This window comes from Nematolebias whitei, chromosome 9, assembly GCF_014905685.2.
Source record: "Nematolebias whitei isolate Nwh7 chromosome 9, NemWhi1, whole genome shotgun sequence".
Classification (NCBI taxonomy): Eukaryota; Metazoa; Chordata; class Actinopteri; order Cyprinodontiformes; family Rivulidae; genus Nematolebias; species Nematolebias whitei.
The window spans coordinates 2,839,675-2,867,201 of NC_056506.1; the positions used below are offsets into that span (position 1 = coordinate 2,839,675).

The window sequence follows — 27,527 nt, forward strand, 5'->3', positions numbered from 1 at the left end:
ACATTCATACATATATATATATATATATATATATATATATATATATATGTATATATGTATATATATATGTATATATGTATGAATGTTTCTGTTCAGTGCCTTAAGACGACTTCTGTTGTGACTTGGTGCTATATAAATAAACTGAATTACTGGTAAATTGAATTAAAAGTTTACAGACATAGAGACTAAACCATAATACGCCTTACAAGGACATTTTTCCAAACAAGAAATAAAAAGACTGTATGCGAGAAAAACTGTTCTCGTGTGAACAAGGCCCCAACGTGTGTCCTTAGCTAATGGTGCTGACTGGGGATTCAAGAAGAAAAATTGCATCATGCAAATGGTGAAAATATAAAATCTGTTCAATTTACTTGTTTGAAAGAGATCATTAGACAGAGTAATACATTTACAAACATTTGAGAGGTGTCTGCTTTAAAACACAAACATGCAAAAAAAGGAATTTAAAATTGTAATTCAATACAAACTAAAATTATAGGAAAATCATCAGAAAATGTAAGATTTCCAGAAACAGATAGTAATATAGAAAGTGAGGGTACAAGAGAAGGGAGAGTAACCCCAAACCACATGACCATTTCTACCTGTGACCCCCTTGATGACAGACGCTCAGTCCAGAAACCTGTCAAAGCTGAATAACCCCTCACAAGTAAAGACACCTCAGAAGGTTCACTGCCATCATCAGTTTGGTGATTACAATCATTCTGAGGCTGCATGACAACATGAGGAACTTTAAATTTAAATGTGATTATGAAAGGGCAAGTTAACTCACTTGGATCTGCACCGTTGGTAGAAAACTCTTGAAAGGAGGAGCAGTGGTTGGTAAGAGGCCCTGCACACAGTTTCACAAATACAAAAAAGAATACTTACTATCTTTGCAAGTAACTTGTGCAGCTGACGATAATTTCCTCTAAAGACAGTTTCCCTAAACTCAGAATAAGACTAAGAAATATGTTCCTGGTTTTAAAATCAAATACAATTTATTTATACAATATATTCAAGAATAAAATTGGCCAAAATGCTGCAAACAAAAGCAATAAATTAGAACAATAGTTCAAAACGTAAAAAAGAAACATGACAAGACTCAAAATAAAAGCACTAAATGGAGAAAAAGGTAAACGGCCATGCAGCATTAAAACCCAGAAAATTCAGATGTGTTTCAGGACGTGACTTCAAAACTCCGAGATGAGGCCTGCCTAATATGAAGGGATGCACAGCTGGTACCACAGCTTAGGAGCAACAACTGAAAAAGCCTCTGTGGACCAGCCTGGACCTTGGGACAAGTAAAGGCAAATGAATATTGCATTTAAGATCTAGATCTTGCCCTGTTCAACAACTTGTCTAAGACCTCTGACATCGTGGATCACACACTTTTGATCAAAATTCAGCATCAGACTGGCCTTTCAAATCGAGCTGCCAATTTGTTCAGTGACCACTTCATCCATTCATCCATCATCTTTACCCGCTTCTTCCTTTTTGGGTCACAGGGGTCCCTGATGCCCATGTCCAGCAATCCCAGTGCGAGAGGCGGGGGACACCCTGGACAGGTCTCCAGTCCATCACAGGGATACATGGAGACAAACAACCACTCACACTCTCACTCTCATCTAGGGACAATTTAGAGTTACCAATCAGCCTAACATGCATGTTTTTGATCTGTGGGAGGAAACTGGAGTACCTGGTGAAAACCCACACATGCACGGAGAGAACATGCAAACTACAACCAGAAAGCCCCCCGTCTGGGATTTGAACTGGGGACCTGCTCGCTAAGAGGCAGCAGCTCTACCATCTGCACCACTGCGCTGCCTTCAATTGTTAAACAGAAAACAGTGTGTACAACTGGCTGGCTCCTGTTCCTCTCTTCTTGAGATCACAAAAGGAGTCCCGCAAGATTCAGTCCAAGGACCCATTTTATTTTCCATTCATATAAACAACAAGGGGTTGGTGCAGAGGTTAGAGAAGGTGGCCCCTTAAATTGAAAGATTGCTGTTTCAACTCCTGGTACCTACAACATCAAAATGTGGGTGGGAATAGTGAAACACCCACACCTGTCTCAACCCTCATTCATCCCACTCTGGGCCCTTGAGCAAGGCCCTGAACCCCCACCATCTGCTCCCCTGAGCGCTCTAGAAAGCAGCTCTCTGCTCCACACAGAGGGCTGTGGTAGCTCTGTACTCTGTGGTTGCGTCAGGAAGGACATCCGACGTAAAAATAATTGCCATGTCTTCGTGCGAGTTAGTTCGCTGTGGTGACCCCTGAAGAAGGGAGCAGCCGAAAGAAGAAAAACAAAAAATAAAAATAAACAACTCACATGACAATTTGTCAAATGCCTTTTATAATTTTTATGTTGATGACCCGGTAATCTATTGCTGCTCCTTTTCACTCTCACAGGCTGTAGGTTTTACAGTCTGCTTTAAATATCCTGATGCATGCTCAATAATCCAGGTCCATCATTAAACAGAGGTGGAGGCTTCCGTGTTCAACTGTACCTCTTTCAATGCTGTGATTGCTAGTATCACTCAACCCTCTGTGAATAGTAAACAGCCATCAGTGTGCTAATGATCCATTGTTAGGCTGATGGTCCTTCTTGATCATGTGAGAAGCTGGTTTTGGTTGTCAGCAGCAAACTGGTTGATCCACTCTGAGAAGGTGCTATTTAAGAGACTGAGAAGAATACAGCACCTCAGACTGAGGAAGTCTTTCGGATGAGAGACGAAACGTTTCTACAATTTTTTTGTTGTTTTGCTTTGTTTTGTTTTTTGAATGTCCAGAGGACCAGATTGAACTTTTTTAGAGTCTGCTTTAAACATTGTTATATCTTGTTTACAAACTTTCAAACAGTTTAGATAAAACTAAAGCGAGGGTATTCTTATATTCATAAAGGCTATCAGAGATTGCTTCAATGATTAATACTGTTCAAGGTAAACAAATTGAGTTACTTGCTAACCTGTGTTTTACACTTGATAAGGAGCTCTCTTTCAAAACACACATTACCAATTTGTCTGAAAACTGAGGGTGAAGCTTGTGTTCTATGACTGCAATGGATCCTGGCTCTCCCTCAAAGATAATAACTGGTTTCAGCAACCATTTTACCTTTGCTTGATTATGATGATGTTTTGTACACGAATGCCTCGGCTAAATGTCTCTAATCATTGAACACTGTTTACCACTGTGCCGTGAGGTTTGTAACCAGCTGTAGGTGCCTCACACATTACTGTGAGTTGTAGAACAAAGCTAAATGACCTCTGAATGTACAAAGACAGACTCAATGGATGCCTTTGATTTGATTTGTAAGACTTTGTGTGGCCCTGGCGGTCTGATCCTCGGCTACAGAAGCTGGCTATTGGGACGTGGAATGTCACCTCACTGGTGGGGAAGGAGCCTGAGCTGGTGTGTGAGGCTGAGAGGTTCAAGCTAGATATAGTCGGACTCACCTCTACGCATGGCTCTGGAACCAGTTTCCTTGAGAGAGGCTGGACACTCTTCCACTCTGGAGTTGGCCCTGGTGAGAGGCGCCGAGCAGGAGTGGGCATACTTATTGCCCCCCAACTTGGTGCCTGTGTGTTGGGGTTCACCCTGGTGAATGAGAGGGTGGCCTCCCTCCGCCTACGTGAGGGGGGGCGGGTTCTGACTGTCATTTGTGGTTATGCACCAAACGGCAGTTCAGATTATCCACCCTTTTTGGAGTCCTTGGAGGGGGTACTGGAAAGTGCACCTCCTGGGGACTCCCTTGTTCTGCTGGGAAACTTCAATGCTCATGTGGGCAATGACAGTGAGACCTGGAAGGGTGTGGTTGGGAGGAATGGCCCCCCTGATCTGAACCCGAGTGGTGTTCTGTTGTTGGACTTCTGTGCTCGTCATGGATTGTCAATAACGAACACCTTGTTCAAGCATAAGGGTGTCCATATGTGCTCTTGGCACCAGGACACCCTAGGCCGCAGTTCGATGATCGACTTTGTCATCGTCTCATCTGATCTGCGGCCACATGTCTTGGACACTCGGGTGAAGAGAGGGGCGGAGCTGTCCACTGATCACTACCTGGTGGTGAGTTGGCTCCGATGGTGGGGGAGGATGCCGGTCAGACCTGGCAGACCCAAACGTATTGTGAGGGTTTGCTGGGAACGTCTGGCAGAGTTTCCTGTGAGACGGAGTTTTAACTCCCACCTCCGGGAGAACTTCGAACATGTTCCGGGGGAGGTGGGGGACATTGAGTTTGAGTGGACCATGATTCGTGCCTCTATTGTCAAGGCGGCTTACCGGAGCTGCGGCCGCAAGGTTTTTGGTGCCTGTCGCAGCGGCAACCCTCGAACCCGATGGTTGACACCGTCGATGAGGGATGCTGTCAGGCTGAAGAAGGAGTCCTATCAGGCCGTTTTGGCCTGTGGGACCCCGGAAGCAGCTGATGGGTACCGGCAGTCCAAGCGACATGCAGCTCGGGTGGTCGCTGAGGCAAAAACTCGAGCATGGGAGGAGTTCGGAGAGGCCATGGAGAATGACTTCCGCACGACTTCGAGGCGATTCTGGTCCACCATCCGGCGTCTCAGGGGGGGAAAGCGGTACGCCACCAACACTGTTTATAGTGGGAGTGGTGTGCTGCTGACCTCAACTCGGGATGTTTTGGGTCGGTGGGCGGAATACTTTGAAGACCTCCTCAATCCCCCTGGCACGTCTTCCACTGAGGAAGCGGAGCCTGGGGACTCTGGGTCGGGCCCTCCAATCTCTGGTGCTGAGGTCACAGAGGTGGTTAAAAAGCTCCTCGGTGGCAGGGCCCCAGGGGTGGATGAGATTCGCCCAGAGTTCCTTAAGGCTCTGGATGTTGTAGGGTTGTGTTGGCTTAAGTGACTCTGCAATATTGCGTGGACATCGGGGGAAGTTCCCCTGGATTGGCAGACCGGGGGGGTGGTCCCCCTATTCAAAAAGGGGGACCGTAGAGTGTGTTCCAACTACAGGGGAATCAAGCTCTTAAGCCTCCCTGGTAAGGTCTATTCGGGGGATCTGGAGAGGAGGGTCCGTTGGATAGTCAAACCTCGGATTCAGGAGGAGCAGTGCGGTATTCGTCCTGGCCGTAGAGCACTGGACCAGCTCTACACTCTCAGCAGGGTCCTGGAGGGTGCGTGGGAGTTTGCCCAACCGGTCTACATGTGCTTTGTCGACTTGAAGAAGGCATCCGACTTGACCGCGTCCCTCGGGGAACCCTGTGGGGGGTACTCTGGGAGTATGGGGTACCGGGCCCGTTGATACGGGCTGTTAGGTCCCTGTATGACCGGTGTCAGAGCCTGGTCCGCATCGCCAGCAGTAAGTCGGGCTTGATCCCGTTGAGAGTTGGACTCCGCCAAGGTTGCCTTTATTCAACGATTCTGTTCATAACTTTTATGGACAGAATTTCTAGGCGCAGCCAAGGTGTTGAGGGGATCCGTTTTGGTGGCCTTAGGATTGGATCTCTGCTTTTTGCAGATGATGTTGTCTTATTGGCTTCATCAGATTGTGATCTACAGCTTTCCCTGGAACGGTTTGCAGCCGAATGCGACACGGCTGGGATGAGGATCAGTTCCTCCAAATCCGAGGCCATGGTCTTGAGCCAGAAAAGGGTAGAGTGCCCTGTCCGGGTCAGGGAGGAGGTCCTGCCCCAAGTGGGGGAGTTTAAGTATCTTGGGGTCTTGTTCACGAATGAGGGAAAAATGGAGCGTGAGATCGATAGGCGGATAGGTGCAGCGTCTGCAGTGAAGCAGGCGCTATACAGGTCTGTCGTGGTGTAGAGAGAGCTGAGTCAAATGGCGAAGCTCTCAATTTACCGATCGATCTACGTTCCTACCATACCATACCATACCATACCAATTTATTTATATAGCACTTAAAACAGCAACAAGGCCAACCAAAGTGCTGTACAAAAGAACCAAACATGCACAGCAGATAGGAAAACATAAAATAGAAATACAGATACAAATAGCAGCAGAAGCTAACTAAAATGGCCAGCAGAGTAGAGAACAGACCGGACCAAAACAAATCCCACCGTGTTAAAGGCAAGCGAATAGAAGTGGGTCTTCAAGCGAGACTTAAAGACTGAGAGTGTGGGAGCCTGCCGGACACTCAGTGGCAACTCATTCCACAGTCGTGGACCTGCAACAGAGAAAGCCCTGTCACCTCTGAGCTTACGACGGGTTTCTGGGACTGAGAGAAGCATCTGGTCTGCTGACCTCAGAGAGCGCAGTGGGACATATGGCTGCAGAAGATCAGTGAGATAGGATGGGGCGGAACTGTTCAGTGATTTAAAAAGATACATGAGAATTTTGAAATGGATCCGAAGGTGAATGGGTAGCCAGTGCAGGGAGGCCAAAACTGGCGTGATGTGCTCTCTATAGCCTATACCAGTTAAAAATCGGGCTGCAGCATTTTGGACCAGTTGTAGATGAGCAATGGAGGACTGACTGATTCCAAACAGAAGTGAATTGCAGTAATCAAGCCTAGATGTTATGAAGGCGTGGATCACTGTCTCAAGGTTCTTTTAGGAGAGTACAGGCTTCAGCTTAGACAGCCGTCTCAGCTGAAAAAAACAGGATTTGACCATCATGTTTACGTGACTGTTGAGTTTTAAGGACGGGCCCATTATCACCCCCAGATTAGTGACCTTTTGTTTCTCTAGCAGGGCTAGAGATAAAAGGTCAATGTCATGGTTCATGAGTGAGCCACTGGGATGGAACAGCATGACTTCAGACTTCTTCTCATTGAAGCTTAAGAAGTTTAAAGCCATCCAGTCCCGGATGTCAGTCAGGCAGTCAAGAAGAGGCTGAATAGAGCGTGTGCCTCTGTGCCTCAGGGGGAAGTAAATTTGGCAATCATCGGCATAGAAATGAAAGGGTATGTCGTGTTTGCGGAAGATAGCACCTAGTGGCAGCAGGTATAAAGAAAAGAGAAGGGGACCGAGGATGGACCCCTGCGGTACCCCCCACTGGAGCGCTGTCGATGCCGAACTAAAATCTTTGATATTGACACAGAAGGTTCTGTCAGAGAGGTAGGACCCAAACCATTTAAGGGCTGACCATGTGATGCCCACCCACTGCTCCAGTCTAGGAATGAGGATGTTGTGGTCGATGGTGTCAAAAGCAGATGTAAGGTCCAATAGGACAAGCAGCACAGAATCACCTGCGTCTGTGGATATGAAAATGTCATTAAAAACCTTCAGTAGAGCAGTTTCAGTGCTATGGAGAGATTTGAAGCCAGATTGGAATAACTCAAGGATAGCGTGATCCCCCAAAAACTGTTTCAAATGAGACTCCACAATTTTTTCCAGTAGTTTAGAGGTGAATGGGAGTCTGGAGACAGGCCGGAAGTTGGACATGACTGAGGGGTCAAGGTTAGGTTTTTTCAGGAGGGGCTGGACAGCAGCATGTTTAAAAGTCTTTGGCACCACACCTGAGGATAAACTGCTATTCAGAACAGTGAGGATAAAAGGACCCAGGGTAGGAAAAACTTCCTTTAGCAGTCGAGGGGGGACCACATCAAAGGGGGAACCAGATGGCTTCATGCTGCACATTACCTGCTCCAGAGAGGACAGAGAGATGGGCTCAAAGTGGTCAAACACAGCCACACACTGAGATGGGATGGACAGATCATGAGCTGGTGGAGAAATGAGTGCCCAGGTGTTTGCCACTTTTTCTAAAAAGAAATGGAGGAAGTTCTCACACAGCTCAGTTGAGGCTTCCAGAGGTGAAGGCTCACAGAGGTGTAGAACTGAGTTCAGGGTGGAGAAAAGAAATCGGGGGTTGTGGGAGTTGGAGACAATTAAATCAGAAAATAATTTACATTTGGCAGCTTTAACGGTTTTCTGATAGTGACGCCAACTCTCCCTTAACATTTGAAAAGACACCTGGAGCCTGTCCTTCCTCCACTTTCGTTCAGCTCTGCGACACTGCCGCCTAACGGCTCGCGTGACGTCATTCAGCCAGGGCTCTGATTTAAGTTTCGTTTTTCTGGTTTTAAGGGGAGCAACACAGTCCAGAACATCTAAACAAGCAGAGTTGAACTGAGAGGTTAGCTCCTCAGTGGTAAGAGACACCGAGAGCTGTTCGATCCTCTCAGAGTTAAAACCTTCATTAAAACGAGCAGCAGTGAAACGGTTAATGGAACGCGTACGTGCAGGAACGCACGTCTTAGCAGTATGACAAGGGGGGGTGAAGTCAAACAATACAGGCATGTGATCTGAAAAAACATTGTCACCGATTTTCAAATTAGAAACAGAGACATCGCGTGTTAAAACGAGGTCCAGCGTGTGACCATGTTCCTGGGTAGGACCGTTCACCTGCTGAGCTAAGCCAAAAGAGTCCAGTAAATCTAGAAAGTCCTTCACTAAGGGCTTCTCCTGACAACACACATGCAAATTAAAGTCACCAATAAGCAAAAAGTGAGTGTATCTCTGTGTGATATCAGCCAAAAAGTCAGAGAATTCATTTATGAAGTCCTTAGAACGAGGTGGGCGGTAGACGAGCGCGCACAGAACCGTAGGAGAGTGTCCGAGTTCAAAGACGCTCAGCTCAAAGCTGGCGCGGGACACCGGGATGGACAACTGTTTACAGGCCAAGTTTGCTTTAAAAAATGTTAAACCCCCCCCCCCCCCCCCCGTGCCGACCTGATGGCCGCGGGGCATTGAAACACAGACAGTCCGGAGGAAGTAGTTCCACCAAGGCGCTGGACTCACCATCAGAAATCCAAGATTCTGTGACGAACAGAAAATCCAACTCCTCATCTTTAAAAAAGTCATTGAGGATAAACGTCTTGTTGCAAACAGACCTTGCGTTGATTAAACACATCCTAATATTGTCCAACACAGGCACAGCCGTGGATGGAGACGCGCGCGCCAGCGGGCGCAGGTTATGAAGAACAGCTCCTCCTGGTCTGCTGGTGCGGCGCACAGGTAAACAACTCCAGGTGTTTACATGGACTGAGCACACGGGCAGCTGGCCAGCAGCCGGGCCCCCGGAGCACCATGGGTCCGAGAGGAGATGATCAGATCCAGAGCGAGTCCTGATAGAATAATCCACACTTTGCCTCAGTTTCACCAAAATCCCTGCACGCGTCCCACGACGTCTGCGACGTTTCCTCCATGGAGAAAGGCCAGGGTCACACAGAAGGAACGCAGGAATCTCAGATAGGACCGGTGGGGGAGAGTGCTGGCCGCTGTTCAAAAACTCCGCGGGAATTTCAGCAAATGTACGGAGCTCCAAAAGTGCCCGACGATCATACTGAAAATATGACTCGGCATGCTGCACAAACCATTGTAAAAGTAACAAAAATAAAATACAAGCAGAGAGCGAGAGACGGGGAGCCCTACACACCGGCGCCATCTTCTATGGTTCCCTCATCTATGGTTACGAGCTTTGGGTTGTGACCGAAAGAATGAGATCTCGGATACAAGCGGCCGAATGAGTTTTCTCCGCAGGGTGTCTGGGCTCTCCCTTAGAGATAGGGTGAGAAGCTCGATCATCCGGGAGGGACTCAGAGTAGAGCCGCTGCTTCTCCACGTCGAGAGGAGCCAGTTGGGGTGGTTTGGGCATCTGTTTAGGATGCCTCCTGGACACCTCCCTGGTGAGGTGTTCCAGACACGTCCCACCGGGAGGAGGCCCAGAGGAAGACCCAGGACACGCTGGAGGGACTATGTTTCTCGGCTGGCCTGGGAACGCCTCGGGATTCCCCCGGAAGAGCTGGCCCAAGTGGCTGGGGAGAGGGAAGTCTGGGCCTCCCTACTTGGGCTGCTACCCCCGTGACCTGACAACGGATAAGCGGAAGAAAATGAATGGGTGGATGGATGGATGGATGGATGGATGGATGGATGGGAAAACAAGCATTCAGCTTTGCTGCTGCAACAGTATGGAGCCATCTCCAGTCGAACTCAAAATGTAAGATCTCATTTCAGAGATTTCTTAACAATAAACAATGTAAAACCATTAAATCAGTGCCAGTGTTATTTTTTCTTACAGTTTCTGCCTTTTATGATTTTTTAAATTGTTCAAATGTTTGTCATTTTATTATGTTTGTGATTTATTTATTTTTATTTTGCTGCTCCCTTCTTCAGGGGTCGCCACAGTGAACTCGCACAAAGACTTGACAATTGTCCTGATGCATACTCAATAATCCAGGTAGAAACTCTAAAAAAGTTAAATCTGGTCCTCTGGACATTCAAAAAACAAACAAAGCAACAACAAAAAAAGTAGAAATGTTTCTTCTTTCATCTGAAAGACTTCCTCAGTCTGAGGTGCTGTCTTCAGCTCAGTCTTATGAATAGCACCTTCTCAGAGTGGATCAACTAGTTTGCTGCTGACAACCAAAACCAGCTGCTCACATGATCAAGAAGGACCATCAGCCTAACAATGGATCATTAGCACCCTGATGGCTGTTTACTATTCACAGAGGGCTGAGTGATACTAGCAATAACAACATTGTAAGAGGGGGACAGATGAACCCGGAGGCCTCCACCCCTGTTTAATGATGGACGGTTTCTTTTCACAAAGATGGCCTCCTTTACTCCTCTCTCAAACCATCGTTCCTCTCTATCCAGGATATGAACATCTTCATCCCTGAAAGAGTGACCACTGGCCTCGAGATGAGTGTAGACCACAGAGTCCTGGCCTGATAGTGTTACTCTTCTGTGCTGGTCCATCCTTTTGGCCAGTGGCTGTTTAATTTCCCCGATGTAAGACTGATCACAGCCCTCCTGACACTTAACAACATACACAATATTACTCTGTTTGTGCCGGGGAACTGGATCTTTGGGATGAACCAGTCTTTGTCGTAATGTATTTTGGGGTTTAAAAGCCACTGGGACGTTATGTTTAGAAAATAAACGTCTCAGTTTCTCTGATACTCCCTCAACATATAGAATGACCACTGGTCTGGGTTCCTACTTTTCACCTGATGGCTGACTGGAGTCCTGTTTGGGTTTCTTTTCTGCTTTCAAGAAGGCAGAAGGAAAAATCTCACACAAGACAGGATCTAGAGAAATGTGGATATCCTAACTGGGCCTTCCTGAAAGGAAACTACAGAGATGGTTCAATCGCAAGCGCCTCGACCTCTCTCGTCACAAGTTCCGAGTGATTACCATTCCCCGGTCAGTAGGGCGGACCTGAGTCATTGAGGAAACCCCCAGCACCTGTTGAGAGGGGTTCCCCTGGGCAGAGTGACATCTTTATTTTCCGTGTTCACAGACGCGTTCCTCTCAGGATGGGGGGGGGGGGGGGGTCGTGTCTGTCCCAGATGGCCACCCCACGTCTCTCCACATAAACATGCTTGAACTGATTACCATGCGGAAAATGATCCAACACTTTGCCCCGCTACTGCAGGGTCATCATGTGATGGTCCACACGGACAACAGAACTGCCACAGCTTACATAAATTGCCAAGAGGACGTTCACTCGGCTCAGCAGCTGGACGCGGCCAGTGTGTTGCTCTGCTGGATGCACACACATCTTCCCTCCATCAGAGCTGTTTACATCCCAGGCATGCTAAACAGTGGAGCAGATATTATGTCATGGGGCAGCCCCTGAGACAAAGACTGGAGCCTCAACCCAGATCTGATCCTCCAGATAGGGAGCAGGTTTGGGAAAGCGGACATGGATCTAATGGCCACTCAAGAAAACACTTAGTGTGAACTGTTTTTCTCTCTGAACCCACGGGACGTGCCACCACTGGGGGTGAACGCATTTGCTCACAAATCATGGCCTCAGATGTTGCTCTATGCATTTCCTCCGACTCCACTGCTGGAGCAGATCTGAGAAGAACAATTGAGGGCGATTCTGATCGCTCCAGAACGCATGGGTGCTCCATGTTTCCTGGTTCTCCAACAGCTGACGAGCAAACCATGAAAACTGCTGTGGCAAGAGGATGCTCTCTTGCAGACAGGGGGAGCAATCAGGAGCCCACCGGTGAGAGGTCAGCGTCTCTGGGCCTGGCTGCTGAACGGGAATGTTTAGAGAAATTGGGTTTCTCTCAGGACGTGGTGCGCACGATCCAAGGTGCACATGATCCAAGGTGCACATGCAGCTTCCACCATGGCTTGCTACGCAGCCAAGTGGGTAGCTTTTCAGAAATGGTGCTTAGAGAAGGATGTAGATCAGATTTCTTGTCCTTTAAGTTACATATTATCTTTTCTGCAGCTGCTGATGGACAGAAACCTGGCCTTCATCATGATTAAAACGTACACTGCAGCCATTTCCTATTGTCATGAGGGTTTTAACAACAGAACAGTTTTTAATCATCCTCTCACTTAACAATTTTTGAGGGGTGTGCGCAGACACACGCTGGTGCCATGCATGTTACTTCCACAATGGGATTTAGCATGTGTATTCCATGCACCGTCTAAAGAACCATTCGAAACTTTAGATCAGGTATCGCTGAAATTTCTATCTTTTAAAACAGATTTGCTATTAGCTTTGACGTCAGCAAAGAGAGAGAGAGCGACCTCTCAGCCCAGTCGGTCGCTCCCTCCTGTCTAAAAATCCAAGGCGATGTGAGCTCAGAGGTGCTTCACCCAAATCCTGCTTTTACACCTACAAGCATAACTAGTTCTTTCAGATCTAGAATTATAACGCTGGGGGGATTCTACTCCCCTCCTCATAATTCTTAAAGGAGCTCAATATCACCTCCTTTTTCCTGTTCATGCACTTGCGTGTTGCGTAAGACGCACGACCACTCTGCGTAAATCTGAACGTTCATTCACGTCAGAAATCAGTCACAAGATCAACCTTTATCTCCTTAACACTTGTCTCACTGGCTATGTGATGCTACTTCTTTAGCATACTCGGTGGCCGGTCTTCCTCCTTCTGATGGACTTAGGGCTCATTCCACCAGAGGGATCTCAACCTCCATGGTGCTGCACGGTGGTGTGCCTGTACAGGACATCTGCTCCGCGACTTCCTGGTCATCATCGAACTCCTTCATCCATGTGTGATGTCTCTAATTTATTTATTTTATTTATTTACTTATTAACGTTTATGTAACCAGGCAAATCCCATTGAGATCACAGATCTCTTTTGCAAGGGAGACCTAACATGCATGTTTTTGTTCTGTGGGAGGAAACCGAAGAAAACCCACGCAAGCATGCAAAGAACATGCAAACTCCACACAGAAAGACACCAGGTCCAACTGGGGATTGAACCCTGGACCTTCTTGCTATGAGGCGACAGTAATAACCACTGAGCCATCGTGCTGCCCAATTTGTCTCTGACACACTTGGTTCTCAGAGTCCTGTCTGAGTGACATCACAGCCATCTTCATTCATTTTTCCTGTCTGACATCCAAGCAAGGGAAGTTGTTTCTTATACAGAAGTTTTTCCCTATTCTCCCTCTTGGGGTAAAATGCGTGAGTAAGCTGAATATTCAGTTCTCAGTCCGGCTTAAAGGGCAAACCCATATGAAACAGAACGTAGGTTACGCACTGTAACCACAGATTCTATGAATATGGGTGCAGCCCTTTAAGCACTGGGCCTCACTGGCTCCCAAGTAGCTGAAAAAAAGTTAGTTATGTGGGAGAAGATCTACGGAACCGTATGCTATTTATGTGGTCTAGGGGTGGGGCCCACACAGTGGGTGGGTGTTGACCAGAGTTTTTTCAGTGTTGGCACGCTGTGCACGGGGTGAGACCCAAAAGTACGGCTTAAAGGGCTGAACCCATATTCATAGAATCTGTGGTTACAGTACATAACCTATGTTCTGGACTAACTGCAGCTTGAGGGGCTGGCCTTGCTAACACCAGGTTGGGCCACATTGGTTTGGATACCTTTTAAAAAATAAATCATCAGTTAAAAATAGCATATGTGTCTTTATCATTGTTTTATATTAACATTTGCTTGATGATGTGAAACATGCACGTGTGACAAAAAAGCATTAACAGAAGCAACTGTAAGGGGGTAAATATTGTTTTGCAGCGTTTTCTTGATTACCGGTACTTTGTAAAATGTAATGAAGAATCTAAACAGCCCGCCTGTTTCATCACTGTTAGAAAGGTAGATATTCAAAATAGAGTTGCATTCGGGCCCAAATCTGACCCGGCCCCAGCTATCATTGCCGAACCCCACCTGACCAGATGAATCAACAGTAATTACAGGTCTGAACCTTAAGAAACCCAGACATTTTTAATAAAGCTTTGACTGATTATATACAAACCGGATTCAAAAAAGTTGGGACACTAAACAAATTGTGAATAAAAACTGAATGCAATGATGAGGAGGTGCCAACATCTAATATTTTATTCAGAATAGAACACAAATCACAGATCAAAAGTTTAAACTGAGAGAATGTTTCATTTTAAGGGAAAACTCTGTTGTTTCCAAATTTCATGGCTGAACAAATCCCAAAAAAGTTGGGACTAGTCCATTTTTACCACTGTGTGGCATCCCCCCTTCTTCTTACAACACTCAACAGACGTCTGGGGACAAAGGAGACCAGTTTCTCAAGTTTAGAAATAGGAATGCTCTCCCATTCATGTCTAATACAGGCCTCTAACTGTTCAATCGTCTTGGGCCTTCTTTGACACACCTTCCTCTTTATGATGTGCCAAATGTTCTCTATAGGTGAAAGATCTGGACTGCAGGCTGGCCATTTCAGTACCCGGATCCTTCTCCTACGTAGCCATGATGTTGTGATTGCTGCAGAATGTGGTCTGGCATTATCGTGTTGAAAAATGCAGGGTCTTCCCTGAAAGAGATGACGTCTAGATGGGAGCATATGTTGTTCTAGAACCTGAATATAGTTCTCTGCATTAATGGTGCCTTTCCAGACATGCAAGCTGCCCATGCCACAAGCGCTCATGCAACCCCATACCATCAGTGATGCAGGCTTCTGAACGGAGCGTTGATAACAACTTGGGCTATCCTTGTCCTCTCTGGTCCAGATGACATGGCGTCCCAGTGTTCCATAAAGAACTTCAAATCATGACTCATCTGACCACAGAACAGTCTTCCATTTTGCCACACTCCATTTTAAATGACCCCTGGCCCAGTGCAAACGTCTGAGCTTGTGGAGCTTGCTTAGAAATGGCTTCCTCTTTGCACTGTAGAGTTTCAGCTGGCAACGGCGGATGGCACGGTGGATTGTGTTCACTGATAATGCTTTCTGGAAGTATTCCTGAACCCATTCTGTTATTTCCTTGACAGTGGCATTCCTGTTTGAGGTGCAGTGACGTTTAAGGGCCTGGAGATCACGAGCATCCAGTAGAGTTTTACGGCCTTGACTCTTACGCACAGCGATTGTTCCAGATTCTCTGAATCTTTTGATGATGTTATGCACGGTTGATGATGATAACTTAAAAGTCTTTGCTATTTTACGTTGGGTAACACCATTCTGGTATTGTGGCACTATCTTTCTGCGCAACAATGCTGGAATTGGTGATCCTCTTACCATCTTGGCTTCTGAGAGACACTGACACTCTGAGAAGCTCTTTTTATCCCCAATCATGTTGTCAATTGACCTAATTAGTGTTAATTGGTCTTCCAGCTGTTCGTTATATGCTCACTTTCCTTTTTCCAGCCACTTATTGCTACTTGTCCCAACTTTTTTGGGATTTGTTGACACTGTGAAATTTTGAATCAACATATTTTTCCTTTAAAATGTTACATTTACTCAGATTAAACTTTTGATCTGTCATTTATGTTATTTTACAAATAAAATATTGACATTTGCCATCTCCACATCGTTGCATTCAGTTTTTATTCACAATTTGTTTAGTGTCCCAACTTTTTTGGAATCCGGTTTTTTAGTTATTAATGGTCGGCGGACGCGCGTGGCTGAATAAAAGGGGTAGAAGATCGGAGCTGAGGTGGTGTTTGTTCTTTCATGGCCGTCAAAGCACATTAAATCCCTCTCTGACGTCTGCTTTGGGAGCTCACCTGTTAGGATCATCGGCTGCGCGCGTCTGCTGAGTGCAGCGGCTGAATGAATGTCCGTTTGGGCGATGGATAGCTTCCTGGCAGTATAATCCCATCTCAGGCTCAACTGAACCTTATTTTACCTCTTTCAAGGCCGGTCAACTTGCGGTGATATGGCCGCATGCGGCTGGTAATTGTATGGCAAGCCATGTTGCCATATAATTGGATTGCGGCTGAGCCACTGACGCAATCAAAAGCCCAACCCTGGCCCGCCCATCCAGCACATTATCATGGCCCGGACCGCCCCAAATTCAGGTCGGGCTGGGCCGGGCTTCAGGCCTGGGTTAGAAATGACAGCTCTACTTCATTATGACCGCATAGAGCTGAGTTAGTTGGTTTTTGAGTAGAAATACCACCACTGTTGTTGCTCCCAGGACTTCCAGTGAATTCCTCTGCTCCTACACATGTGTAGAGGCCATTTTCACCTGCTTGCCTGGAGGTTGTTTGCCTTAAAGAGAAAAGAACAACAACAAATATTTGCAGCATCTGTAAGAATGTCACATCTGTATCAGTTTTGGTCATCAAGACCATATATATATATATATATATATATATATATATATGTCCCCCCCTCCCCAAAGAACAAAAAATAAAAAAAATGGAGCTATGTTTGCCATGGACTGTACCTTGAGTAAAGCTTTTAAATTTAAGTCCTTGTGATGTCATAGCTTTTGCTTTTCAGCTATTTATATAGTTCCTTGAGTTTAATTTTTATTCTTATTCCCTTTTTGGTTTCTGAGTATTTTTCAGTCCTTTGGAATATTTGTCTTTGAGTTATGTTATTTGTGTTTTTCCTCTGAGTTTAGCTCTTTATCCCTGTGTGTTTTTGCACTTCATTGTTAGTATCCTGATGCATGCTCAATAATCCAGGTAGAAAAATCCAAAAAAGTTTTGTCTCTCATCCAAGAGACTTCCTCAGTCTGATGTGCTGTTTTCAGCTCAGTCTCTTAAATAGCACCTTCTCAGAGTGGATCAACCAGTTTGCTGCTGACAACCAGAACCAGCTGCTCACATGGTCAGGTGTTATCAAAATTAAATCTCAGTAAGTCCAACATTTTACTGACCACATTAACTCTGTGGATAAATACATCAAGCTCACACGAGAAGATGTAAAAAATTTAGGTAAATAAAGCTGAAAAGAGCACAGAACAGTTGAAAAAACAACTGAAAGTAGCTGAATTTTTTTTAATCAATTTTGCACAAAGAAGCTGAAAGAAAGTGAACCCGAACAAAATGTGAAAGAAGCAGTAAAAGGTTGTAAACAAATCAAAAGATATGAAGGATGTAAAATGAGCTTAATTTATTTTCATCTGGGGAAGAAAATGGTGGTAAAGTCTAAATATCTACAAATATCTAAAGTTGCACCAATACCAGAAGTCATAGCGCCCCTCTCCTGAAAGAGCTGAACGTTTTGATATATAAATTGTTGAAATAGCATAAAAATTGTGGAACAGGACTTCCAGTTGGAACAATGTAGAGATGGCCGCTTTGTAAAGAGGCTCCTGAGAGAACTGGCAAAATTACAGATCTACTCCCATTCAGCTGAGTAAAATTGCATAACAAAAAGCAGTTAGAGGGGGTAAGATGGAGACGAAGCCCCAACGGCAATACAACATTCGAGAAGAGAAAGGACAAGTTACACGGATGGAGAAATTACAGCTAACGCAGCTTAGCATCAAGCTAGCAGCATCTAAGGATGGAATGGCTAGCTTGGAAGTGTTAGTAAAAGAACTGAGAGGGTTCCACCAGGAAAACAAAGAACAACTTTCTACTATCAAAGAGGAAATCAAAAAGGCTAACGCGAAGATTAATGAAATGGAGGAAAGGCTGCAGAAGACTGAGGAGCGAACTCAAAGCACGGAGGAAGTGGTAGCAGAGCTACTATCACTACACATGAAGCTGGAGGATAAGCTGGTAGACCTGGAGAGCCGATCTAGGTGAAAAAAAATTCAGAATCTATGGCGTTCCAGAGGGGACCGAGAGGACTCTGAATAGACGATTATCTTTGTGGAGACTTTATTGAAAGAGGGGCTCGGTCTGGATGGCAGTGGGTCAAACATGCAGATTGAGCGAGCACATCGGGTGCTGGGTCCGCAACCGCCAGAGGGCGTGCCACCAAGTTCAATCGTTGTGAAGTTTTTAAGCTTCAGATGTAAAGAGTCATTACTTCGCAAGGCTCTGCAACATAAGGTCTGGCATGAAAAATATAAATCTGGACCATGACTCACCAGCCATCCTCAGAAAGCACAGAGAATACACTGAGGTTCAGAGGGTTCTGAAAGAGAACGGGGTTCCTTCCGTTCCAGACACTCTTCCCTGCGAGGCTGCGAGTAAACCACCAAGAAGGGTCCAAAACCTATGACACTATAGAGGAAGCTACTGAGGACCTGGCCAAAAAAGGCTATAAAGTAAAAGTAACCAAATCTCCAGATTCCCTGAAGGAGCAGATTGAGTGGCTGACCTGGAGCAGGAAGGAGGGAAAACCACAGAAAGACGCCTCCAGCTCTGCAAGAGGGAAACCTTATAAAGAGAGGCACTGGGCGTTTAAGAGAACTTAACCACCAGCATCATGAGAACTGAAGGATCCGTCACTCTCCCTCTTTGGATAGCCCTCTCAGAGACAAGTCCACAGAGGGCTGATTTAGGGATGATGGGACTACAAATAGGTTTGTTGGGGGTTCACTTTTATGGGCTGCTGCACCTGTAAGAGCCCACCTTAATGGTCTTGGGAGGATTTTCCCTTTTGAACTGTCACCAAGAGGCTCAACAGGGTCTAGTTAACAGACCCCTGCATTGGCAGCAGAACTTGTTTTGTTTTTTCACAGTTTTTGTTTGAAAGTATGTTTTTGTTTCACCTGTTTAGTTTTAGTGAGTGGGAGGGGGCCTTCAAGTGTCATTAGTGAAATGAAGGAGAAAATTACCTAAATGGAGAATACACAAATAAAGGTATTTTCAATTAATATAAATGGCTTAAATAACCCGATTAAAAGATGGAGAGTTCTATCTAAGCTAAAGAAAGATAAAGTTCAAATAGCAATGCTGCAGGAATCCCACCCAGATGACTCTGAACATGCCAGGCTGAACAAGATGAGGTTTAAATATGTGATTTCTCTACCCACGGCTCGGGGAAACAAAGAGGGATGGCAATTTTAATATCGAATGCCCTACACTATGAGCCTGTTGCAGCGCACAAAGACAGGGAGGGTCGCTTTATTTTAATCACAGGAACAATAGATGGTGTCCTGGTAAGTCTCGTTAACATCTATGGCCCACCTGGTAGTGATTGGTCCTTTTATAAACACATACTTGAACTAGCAGCAACAAAATGTCAAGGTATAATCATTTGTGCTGGAGATTTTAATGTTAGGTTGAACCCAAATTAATACCCAATAAATACAAACCTATTAAATAATACAATCAATAAGGAGAATATGAAAACTGAAATCAAAAGATACATGGAAGAGAATGAAGATGTGGGGCCAACAATACGATGGGACTAGGTCTGCAACAATGAATCGATAAAAATCGATTATTAAAAGTGTTGGCAACGAATTTCATTATCGATTCGTTGTGTCACGTGATTATGCGTCTGTCACGGTGCTGCGGAGCCGTATTGTTCAGCTGCAGTTCATTGTCAATGCTGACTGACTGAATAAAGTTTGAAAAAAAAAAACTCTGCAGCACAAGTTGAACAGAGCGAGGTGGAAGCAGAGCAGAGGCTGTTTTCAAAGGAAATTAAATACATTTTACAAATGACTGACGCAGAGAAAACTGTTCGACCCAAGTCCAGCAGCCCAATTTTTAACCAGTACAGGCAAAAGAGAGCACATTACACCAGTTTTGGCCTCACTGCACTGGTTACCGGTTCACTTTCAAATCCAGTTCAAAATACTCATGTATGTCTACAAATCACTGAACAGTAAGTGTGCTAAACATCAATTATAAATTATTTACTGCCATAATTTCACAAAGACTGGAAAAAAATCTTACCAGTGATAATTCATAAGGACCAAATGGGCTTCATCAGACAGAGACAGACACAGGACATCAGAAAAACTTTGCATATTTTAAATCATGTAGTACAACAAAAAATAAAGACCCTTGTACTAAGTTTAGACACTGAGAAGGCTTTTGACTCGGTCAGATGGTCCTTTTTTTATAAAGTGATGTCCAAATTTGGGGTCCACCAGACCATAATTGATGCAATTGTGGCATTATATGATAAACCATCTGCTAGGATAAAAATTAATGGCGATCTATCAGAGCACTTTATTTTGGAAAGAGGTACAAGGCAGGGATGCTGTGTTTTGCCGCTCCTCTTTGCCCTCTTCATAGAGCCGTTGAGTCATTGGATAAGGCAGAGGGCCGACATAACAGGAGTTCAGATGTCATCTGGGGAACAAAAGCTATCCTTGTTTGCGGACAATCTACTCTTAACTCTAACAAACCCAGATCAAACTCTACCTACACTTATGGAAATAATTGAAGAATATGGACCACTATCAGGTTATAAGATAAACATTACCAAGACTCAGGTTTTAACTCTGAACTACAATCCACAGAACAAAATTAGGAACTTGTACAAATGGAACTGGGAAGCAGAATCCAATGAAATACTTAGGGGTCACACCACCCAAGGATTTTTGTAGGATTTTTGATGCCAACTATGGATCCCTAACCTCAAAGTTGAAATCAGACGTACAGAAATGGAACTTGATCCCTTTTTCAATTTTATATTCCAGAATAAAGTCAGTCAGGATGAACATTCTTCCTCGCTTCCTGTATTTATTTCAATGTTTACCTATTCAGAGACCAGAAAGACGATTTGTAGAATGGGATAGATTAATATCGCAATATATTTGGCAGGGGAAAAGGTAAGAGTGAGATACACAACGCTACAGTTAAAGAAATAGAAAAGTGGACTGGGTCTTCCCAGTTTACAGGAGTATTACCTTGCAGCTCAGTTAAGATCAGTGATCTGTCTATGTTCTTCATCTTATGATGCAGGATGGAAAGATATAGAACAGTGGAAGGAATACCTTTAATATCAGTGTTAATGGATAAAGATTTACAAGAGGACCTGATGATACCACATGACTCAATGCTACACACAATGTTGGATTCTTGGAAAACGATAGTTAAAATTTGTAAAATAGATAATTAGATTGAAATACTCAGATGGTGTGTCTTTGATTCAGCTTTTAAACCAAACAAGAATGGTGGGAGATTTAAAGGATGGATCTCAAAAGGATTAACAACACACATTTACCCAGAAGGGGCTGTTTCAGAGTTCTGAGGAACTTCAGAGGTCTAACGGGCTGGAAAAAGTTGACTTCTACAGATATTTGCAGGTTAGGGCCTATTTTAATGAAAATATACAACAAAATTTGGATTCAGCTGAATTAGGATTTTTTAATGTGTTTCTGTCTTTGCTGAAATCAGAATCATGCACAAAACTTGTTTCTAGACTATATAATGGTATTATATCATCTAAACAAGGTGACACAGACTATATCAGAAATAAGTGGGTATTAGAAGGAAATTTAATTATCTCATCTGAAGGCTGGGAAAGGATCAACAAATTACACTGGATGACCTCGAGCTCCAACACATGGAGCGAATTCTGTTGGAAAAACATTGTTCAATATTTAGTAAGTCCAGCTCAGACAAAACATCAGGGCAGTGGAGACACCTGTTAAGAGACTCTGTGGGACAACTGGAGCAAATCATCATCATATTTTCTGGGGTTGCCCAGTGATTAAACCCTTCTGGAACCAGTTATGTGATCACTTAAATAACATCTTTTTCTGAGAGAATTCCCTGTAAATGTGAAAACTTGTATTTAGGAGACATTCCATTTGCTAACTGGACTCTGAAGGATAAACAAACTGTTGTTAATACTTCTGGCAGCAAGTAAGAAAACTATCACTGGAAAATGGTTAAACCCTGAAGCACCTACAATTGATGACTGGTTAAAAATTGTACAGGACAATTACATTATAGAGAAGTGGTCATTCTCTGTTAAAAGTCAAAGGGAATCTTTTTTAAGGATCTGGTCAAAATGGACAAATTATGTAAAACCAGTAATCCCCGTGGATTAAATATGTCGGTAACATGATAATATTGTGATGTTACATATGTATCCCTGTTTTGATAGTGGCAAACTTACACACTTGATGGTGTTTTCTCCTAATATGAAAAGAATCGGAGTAAGCTCTCTCTCCCCCACCCCCACTTATGTGTTATAATTGTTCGGTTATTTTTTTTTTCTCCTTTTTTTCTTAAAAAAAAACAACAACCTGGAATAACAAATGTTAGTCCCACACTCACAACTGTGAGGTGGAAATTGAGTTGTACACAGAAAAAATTGTCTGTACCATTTGCTTCTCTAAATAAAATATAAATAAAAAATTAAAGCTGCAAGCAGCATTGAAGGCCCTCTCAGCAAAGCGACGCTCTGGCTATACCGCGATAGCACGAGCTCCAGCCACTCCACCCAGTCACCATCGCGAACGCTCTCGTGCCAATCCCACATGCGTTCACCACGAGGCGCATTTCTTGAATCATTGACATAGCCTTCTGTCCATGTCAGTACTAGTCCAGCTCCAGGTCTTACAAGTATACATGAAATCCAACCTTCCAGACAGGAGTAATTGTGACTTCCTGTTTTGTTGCGAATGTTTGACAATCACTTTCTTTAGGATTTTCAACATGTCGTGTGGTAATCAACAGTTACAGTTTCAGTCATATCTTACACAAGGCTAAGCTGGAAGAGTCATTCAATAATCGACAGTTTCTTCTCTGAGTGGGTGGGGCTTAAGTGATGTCATGAATCAACAATACCAATGTGTCACGAAGTGCTCACTGATGAAGCCAAAAAAATCAGGTGCAGATAAGATCATGTATCACTAAAATATAACTGTTGGAATAATTTAAAGGGCACACTTGAGTCAAAAGTTAAACAACAATACCAATGTGTCTAGAAGTGCTCATTGATCCTGCACAAAATATCTGGCACATATTGGATTATATTTCACTGAGATATAACTGCCCCTCCCTGGGCTGCCACCTTACCGTGGTGGAGGGGTTTGAGTGTCCCAATGATCCAAGGAGCTATGCTGTCAGGGGCTTTATGCCCCTAGTAGGGTCACCCATGGCAGACAGGTCCTAGGTGAGGGACCAGACAAAGTGCAGCCCAAAGACCCCAATGATGAGAAACACAAATGGACCTAGTGTTCCCTTGCCCGGACGTGGGTCACCGGGGCCCCACTCTGGAGCCAGGCCTGGAGGTGGGGCACGTGGGCGAGCGCCTAGTGGCCGGGCTTTTACCCATGGAGCTCGGCCGGGCACAGCCCGAAGAGGAGACGTTGGTCCCCCTTCCCATGGGCTCACCACCTGTGGGAGGGGCCAAAGGGGTCGGGTGCAATGTGGGATGGGTGGTGGCCGAGGGCGGGGACCCTGGCGGTCTGATCCTCGGCTACAGAAGCTGGCTATTGGGACGTGGAATGTCACCTCACTGGTGGGGAAGGAGCCTGAGCTGGTGTGTGAGGCTGAAAGGTTCCGGCTAGAAATAGTCGGACTCACCTCTACGCATGGCTTGGGCTCTGGAACCAGTTTCCTTGAGAGGGGCTGGACACTCTTCCACTCTGGAGTTGCCCCTGGTGAGAGGCGCCGAGCAGGCGTGGGCGTACTTATTGCCCCCCAACTTGGTGCCTGTGTATAGGGGTTCACCCCGGTGAATGAGAGGGTGGCCTCCCTCCACCTACGTGTGGGGGGACGGGTTCTGACTGTCGTTTGTGCTTATGCACCAAACGGCAGTTCAGATTATCCACCTTTTCTGGAGTCCTTGGAGGGGGTACTGGAAAGTGCACCTTCTGGGGACTCCCTTGTTCTGCTGGGGGACTTCAATGCTCATGTGGGCAATGACAGTGAGACCTGGAGGGGTGTGGTTGGGAGGAACGGCCCCCCTGATCTGAACCAGAGTGGTGCTCTGTTGTTGGACTTCTGTGCTCGTCATGGATTGTCAATAGCAAACACCTTGTTCAAGCATAAGGGTGTCCATATGTGCTCTTGGCACCAGGACACCCTAGGCCGCAGTTCAATGATCGACTTTGTCATCGTCTCATCTGATCTGCGGCCACATGTCTTGGACACTCGGGTGAAGAGAGGGGTGGAGCTGTCAACTGATCACTACCTGGTGGTGAGTTGGCTCAGATGGTGGGGGAGGATGCCGGTCAGACCTGGCAGACCGAAACGTATTGTGAGGGTTTGCTGGGAACGTCTGGCAAAGTCTCCTGTGAGACGGAGTTTCAACTCCCACCTCCGGGAGAACTTTGAACATGTTCCGAGGGAGGTGGGGGACATTGAGTCTGAGTGGACCATGTTTCGTGCCTCTATTGTCGAGGTGGCTTACCAGAGCTGCGGCCGCAAGGTTTTCGGTGCCTGTCACGGCGGCAACCCTCGAACCCGATGGTTGACACCGTCGGTGAGGGATGCTGTCAGGCTGAAGAAGGAGTCCTATTGGGCCTTTTTGGCCTGTGGGACGGAAGCAGCTGATGAGTACCGGTAGTCCAAGCGACATGCAGCTCGGGTGGCTGCTGAGGCAAAAACTCGGGCATGGGAGGAGTTCGGAGAGGCCATGGAGAACGACTTCCGCACGGCTTCGAGACGATTTTGGTCTACCATCCGGCGTCTCAGGGGGGGAAAGCGGTACGCCACAAACACTGTTTATAGTGGGAGTGGTGTGTTGCTGACCTCAACTCGGGATGTTGTGGGTCGGTGGGCGGAATACTTTGAAGACCTCCTCAATCCCCCTGGCACGTCTTCCACTGAGGAAGCGGAGCCTGGGGACTCTGGATCGGGCCCTCCAATCTCTGGTGCTGAGGTCACCGAGGTGGTTAAAAAGCTCCTCGGTGGCAGGGCCCCAGGGGTGGATGAGATTCGCCCAGAGTTCCTTAAGGCTCTGGATGCTGTAGGGTTGTGTTGGCTTACGCGACTCTGCAATATTGCGTGGACATCGGGGGAAGTTCCCCTGGATTGGCAGACCGGGGTGGTGGTCCCCCTATTCAAAAAGGGGGACCGTAGAGTGTGTTACAACTACAGGGGAATCACGCTCTTAAGCCTCCCTGGTAAGGTCTATTCGGGGGTTCTGGAGAGGAGGGTCGGTCGGATAGTCGAACCTCGGATTCAGGAGGAACAGTGCGGTTTTCGTCCTGGCCGTAGAGCACTGGACCAGCTCTACACTCTCAGCAGGGTCCTGGAGGGTGCGTGGGAGTTTGCCCAACCAGTCTACATGTGCTTTGTGGACTTGGAGAAGGTGTTTGACCGCGTCCCTCGGGGAACCCTGTGGGGGATACTCTGGGAGTATGGGGTACCGGGCCCTTTGATACGGGCTGTTAGGTCCCTGTATGACCGGTGTCAGAGCCTGGTCTGCATCGCCGGCAGTAAGTCGGGCTTGTTCCCGGTGAGAGTTGGACTCTGCCAAGGATGCCCTTTGTCACCGATTCTGTTCATAACTTTTATGGACAGAATTTCTAGGTGCAGCCAAGGTGTTGAGGGGATCCGTTTTGGTGGCCTTAGGATTGCGTCTCTGCTTTTTGCAGATGATGTGGTCTTATTGGCTTCATCAGATCGTGATCTACAGCTTTCGCTGGAGCGGTTCGCAGCCGAATGCGATGCGGCCGGGATGAAGATCAGTTCCTCCAAATCCGAGGCCATGGTCTTGAGCCGGAAAAGGGTAGAGTGCCCTCTCCGGGTCAGGGAGGAGGTCCTACCCCAAGTGGAGGAGTTCAAGTATCTTGGGGTCTTGTTCACGAATGAGGGAAAAAATGGAGCGTGAGATCGATAGGCGGATAGGTGCAGCGTCTGCAGTGAAGCAGGCGCTGTACAAGTCTGTCGTGGTGAAGAGAGAGCTGAGTCAAATGGCAAAGCTCTCAATTTACCGATCGGTCTACGTTCCCACCCTCATCTATGGTCACGAGCTTTGGGTTGTGACCGAAAGAATGAGATCTCGGATACAAGCGGCCGAAATGAGTTTTCTCCGCAGGGAGTCTGGGCTCTCCCTTAGAGACAGGGTGAGAAGCTCGATCATCCGGGAGGGACTCGGAGTAGAGCCGCTGCTTCTCCACGTCGAGAGGAGCCAGTTGAGGTGGCTTGGGCTTCTGTTTAGGATGCCTTCTGGACGCCTCCCTGGTGAGGTGTTCTGGACACGTCCCACTGGAAGGAGGCCCAGAGGAAGACCCAGGACACGCTGGAGGGACTTTGTTTCTCGGCTGGCCTGGGAACGCCTCGGGATTCCCCCGGAAGAGCTGGCCCAAGTGGCTGGGGAGAGGGAAGTCTGGGCCTCCCTACTTAGGCTGCTACCCCCGCGACCCGACCCCGGATAAGCGGAAGAAAATGGATGGATTGATGGATGGATGGAGATATAACTGTTGGAATAATCTAGGGTGTGCATTGGAGTCGAAACTTAAACAAAAATACCAATGTGTCTAGAAATGCTCACTTATGCACCAAAAATTTGGTTCAGATATGATCATGTATTACTGAGATATAACTGTTGGAATAATCTAGAGGGTGCACTGGAGTCAAATGTTAAAGCACATTACCAATGTGTCTAGAAATGCTCACTGATGACACACAATAAATCTGGTTCAGATCGGATGATGTATCACTGAGATATAACTATAGGAGTAATATTGGTGGTGCTGTGGAAGTTATTGGCCACTTATCATGGATTACTGTTCAAAGGGTGGATAATCATATAATAATCATACCGATTTTGGTGCACCTCGGTTTAAATCTGTAGAATTTATAACCAAACATATTGCAACGGTGTCACTTCTGAATTCTGCACGCCGCCACACCCACATCCTCCTTCAAAAACTGTTTGTAATTTAAAGTAAGTCAGACCAACTTGCTATATGTCTTCTAACACAGGATCATCCTGATTAGGTCAAGGGTGTCAGAGAGGGAGCATTCCAAGTAAAAAAAGTGACTTCCTGTTCTGAGGGGGCGGGGCTTTGATGACATCAGAATATAACCACAGAGTCTTGTTGGGTATCCAACAGGGATGACTCATAACATGTTTGGTGCATTTCGGTCTTTCAATGTGAAAGTCATAGCGTTTGGAAATTTACAGCGTGAAGCGCAATTTTGAGGCCTGGCCACGCCCCTTTACCATATAAGAAAACTCAAGCTTTTGATAAATTTTACTCCCCAATGTGTTAAGGGCATATTAATCAAGTTTTGAAGGTAATCCTTCAAAATCCCTAGGATGAGTTTGTTAAAATTCGCAATTAGAAACGCCCCAAAATGACCCTTTGATCCAAAATGGCCGACTTCCTGTTGACTTTGTACCAGGGCTCCAAGAGACTTTTTCATAGGTCCTGTGACGATACAGATGTTCACAGAGTTTCAGAATTATCTGTCAAAAAATGGCTTGGGGCTGAGGTTTTAAAATTTTCTAGGGGGCGCTGTGGAGGCTATTGGCCAATTATCATGGCTTCCTGTTCAAGGGGTGGATAATGATCGATCATACTGATTTTGGTGCACCTTGGTTCAAATCAGTGGAATTTAGAGCCAAAAGTATGGCGACGGCGTTAC

General features: G+C 45.9%; 1 protein-coding gene across 1 annotated transcript in view; it reads right to left on the minus strand.

Annotated features, from left to right (window-relative positions):
* The window catches only part of depdc5 (DEP domain containing 5, GATOR1 subcomplex subunit), a 393,910-nt gene that overhangs the window by 136,277 nt on the left and 230,106 nt on the right, over positions 1–27,527 (minus strand). The window contains 2 exon segments of the mRNA XM_037681974.1: positions 788–847; positions 16,280–16,374. Of these exon segments, the coding sequence (XP_037537902.1) occupies positions 788–847; positions 16,280–16,374 (155 nt within the window).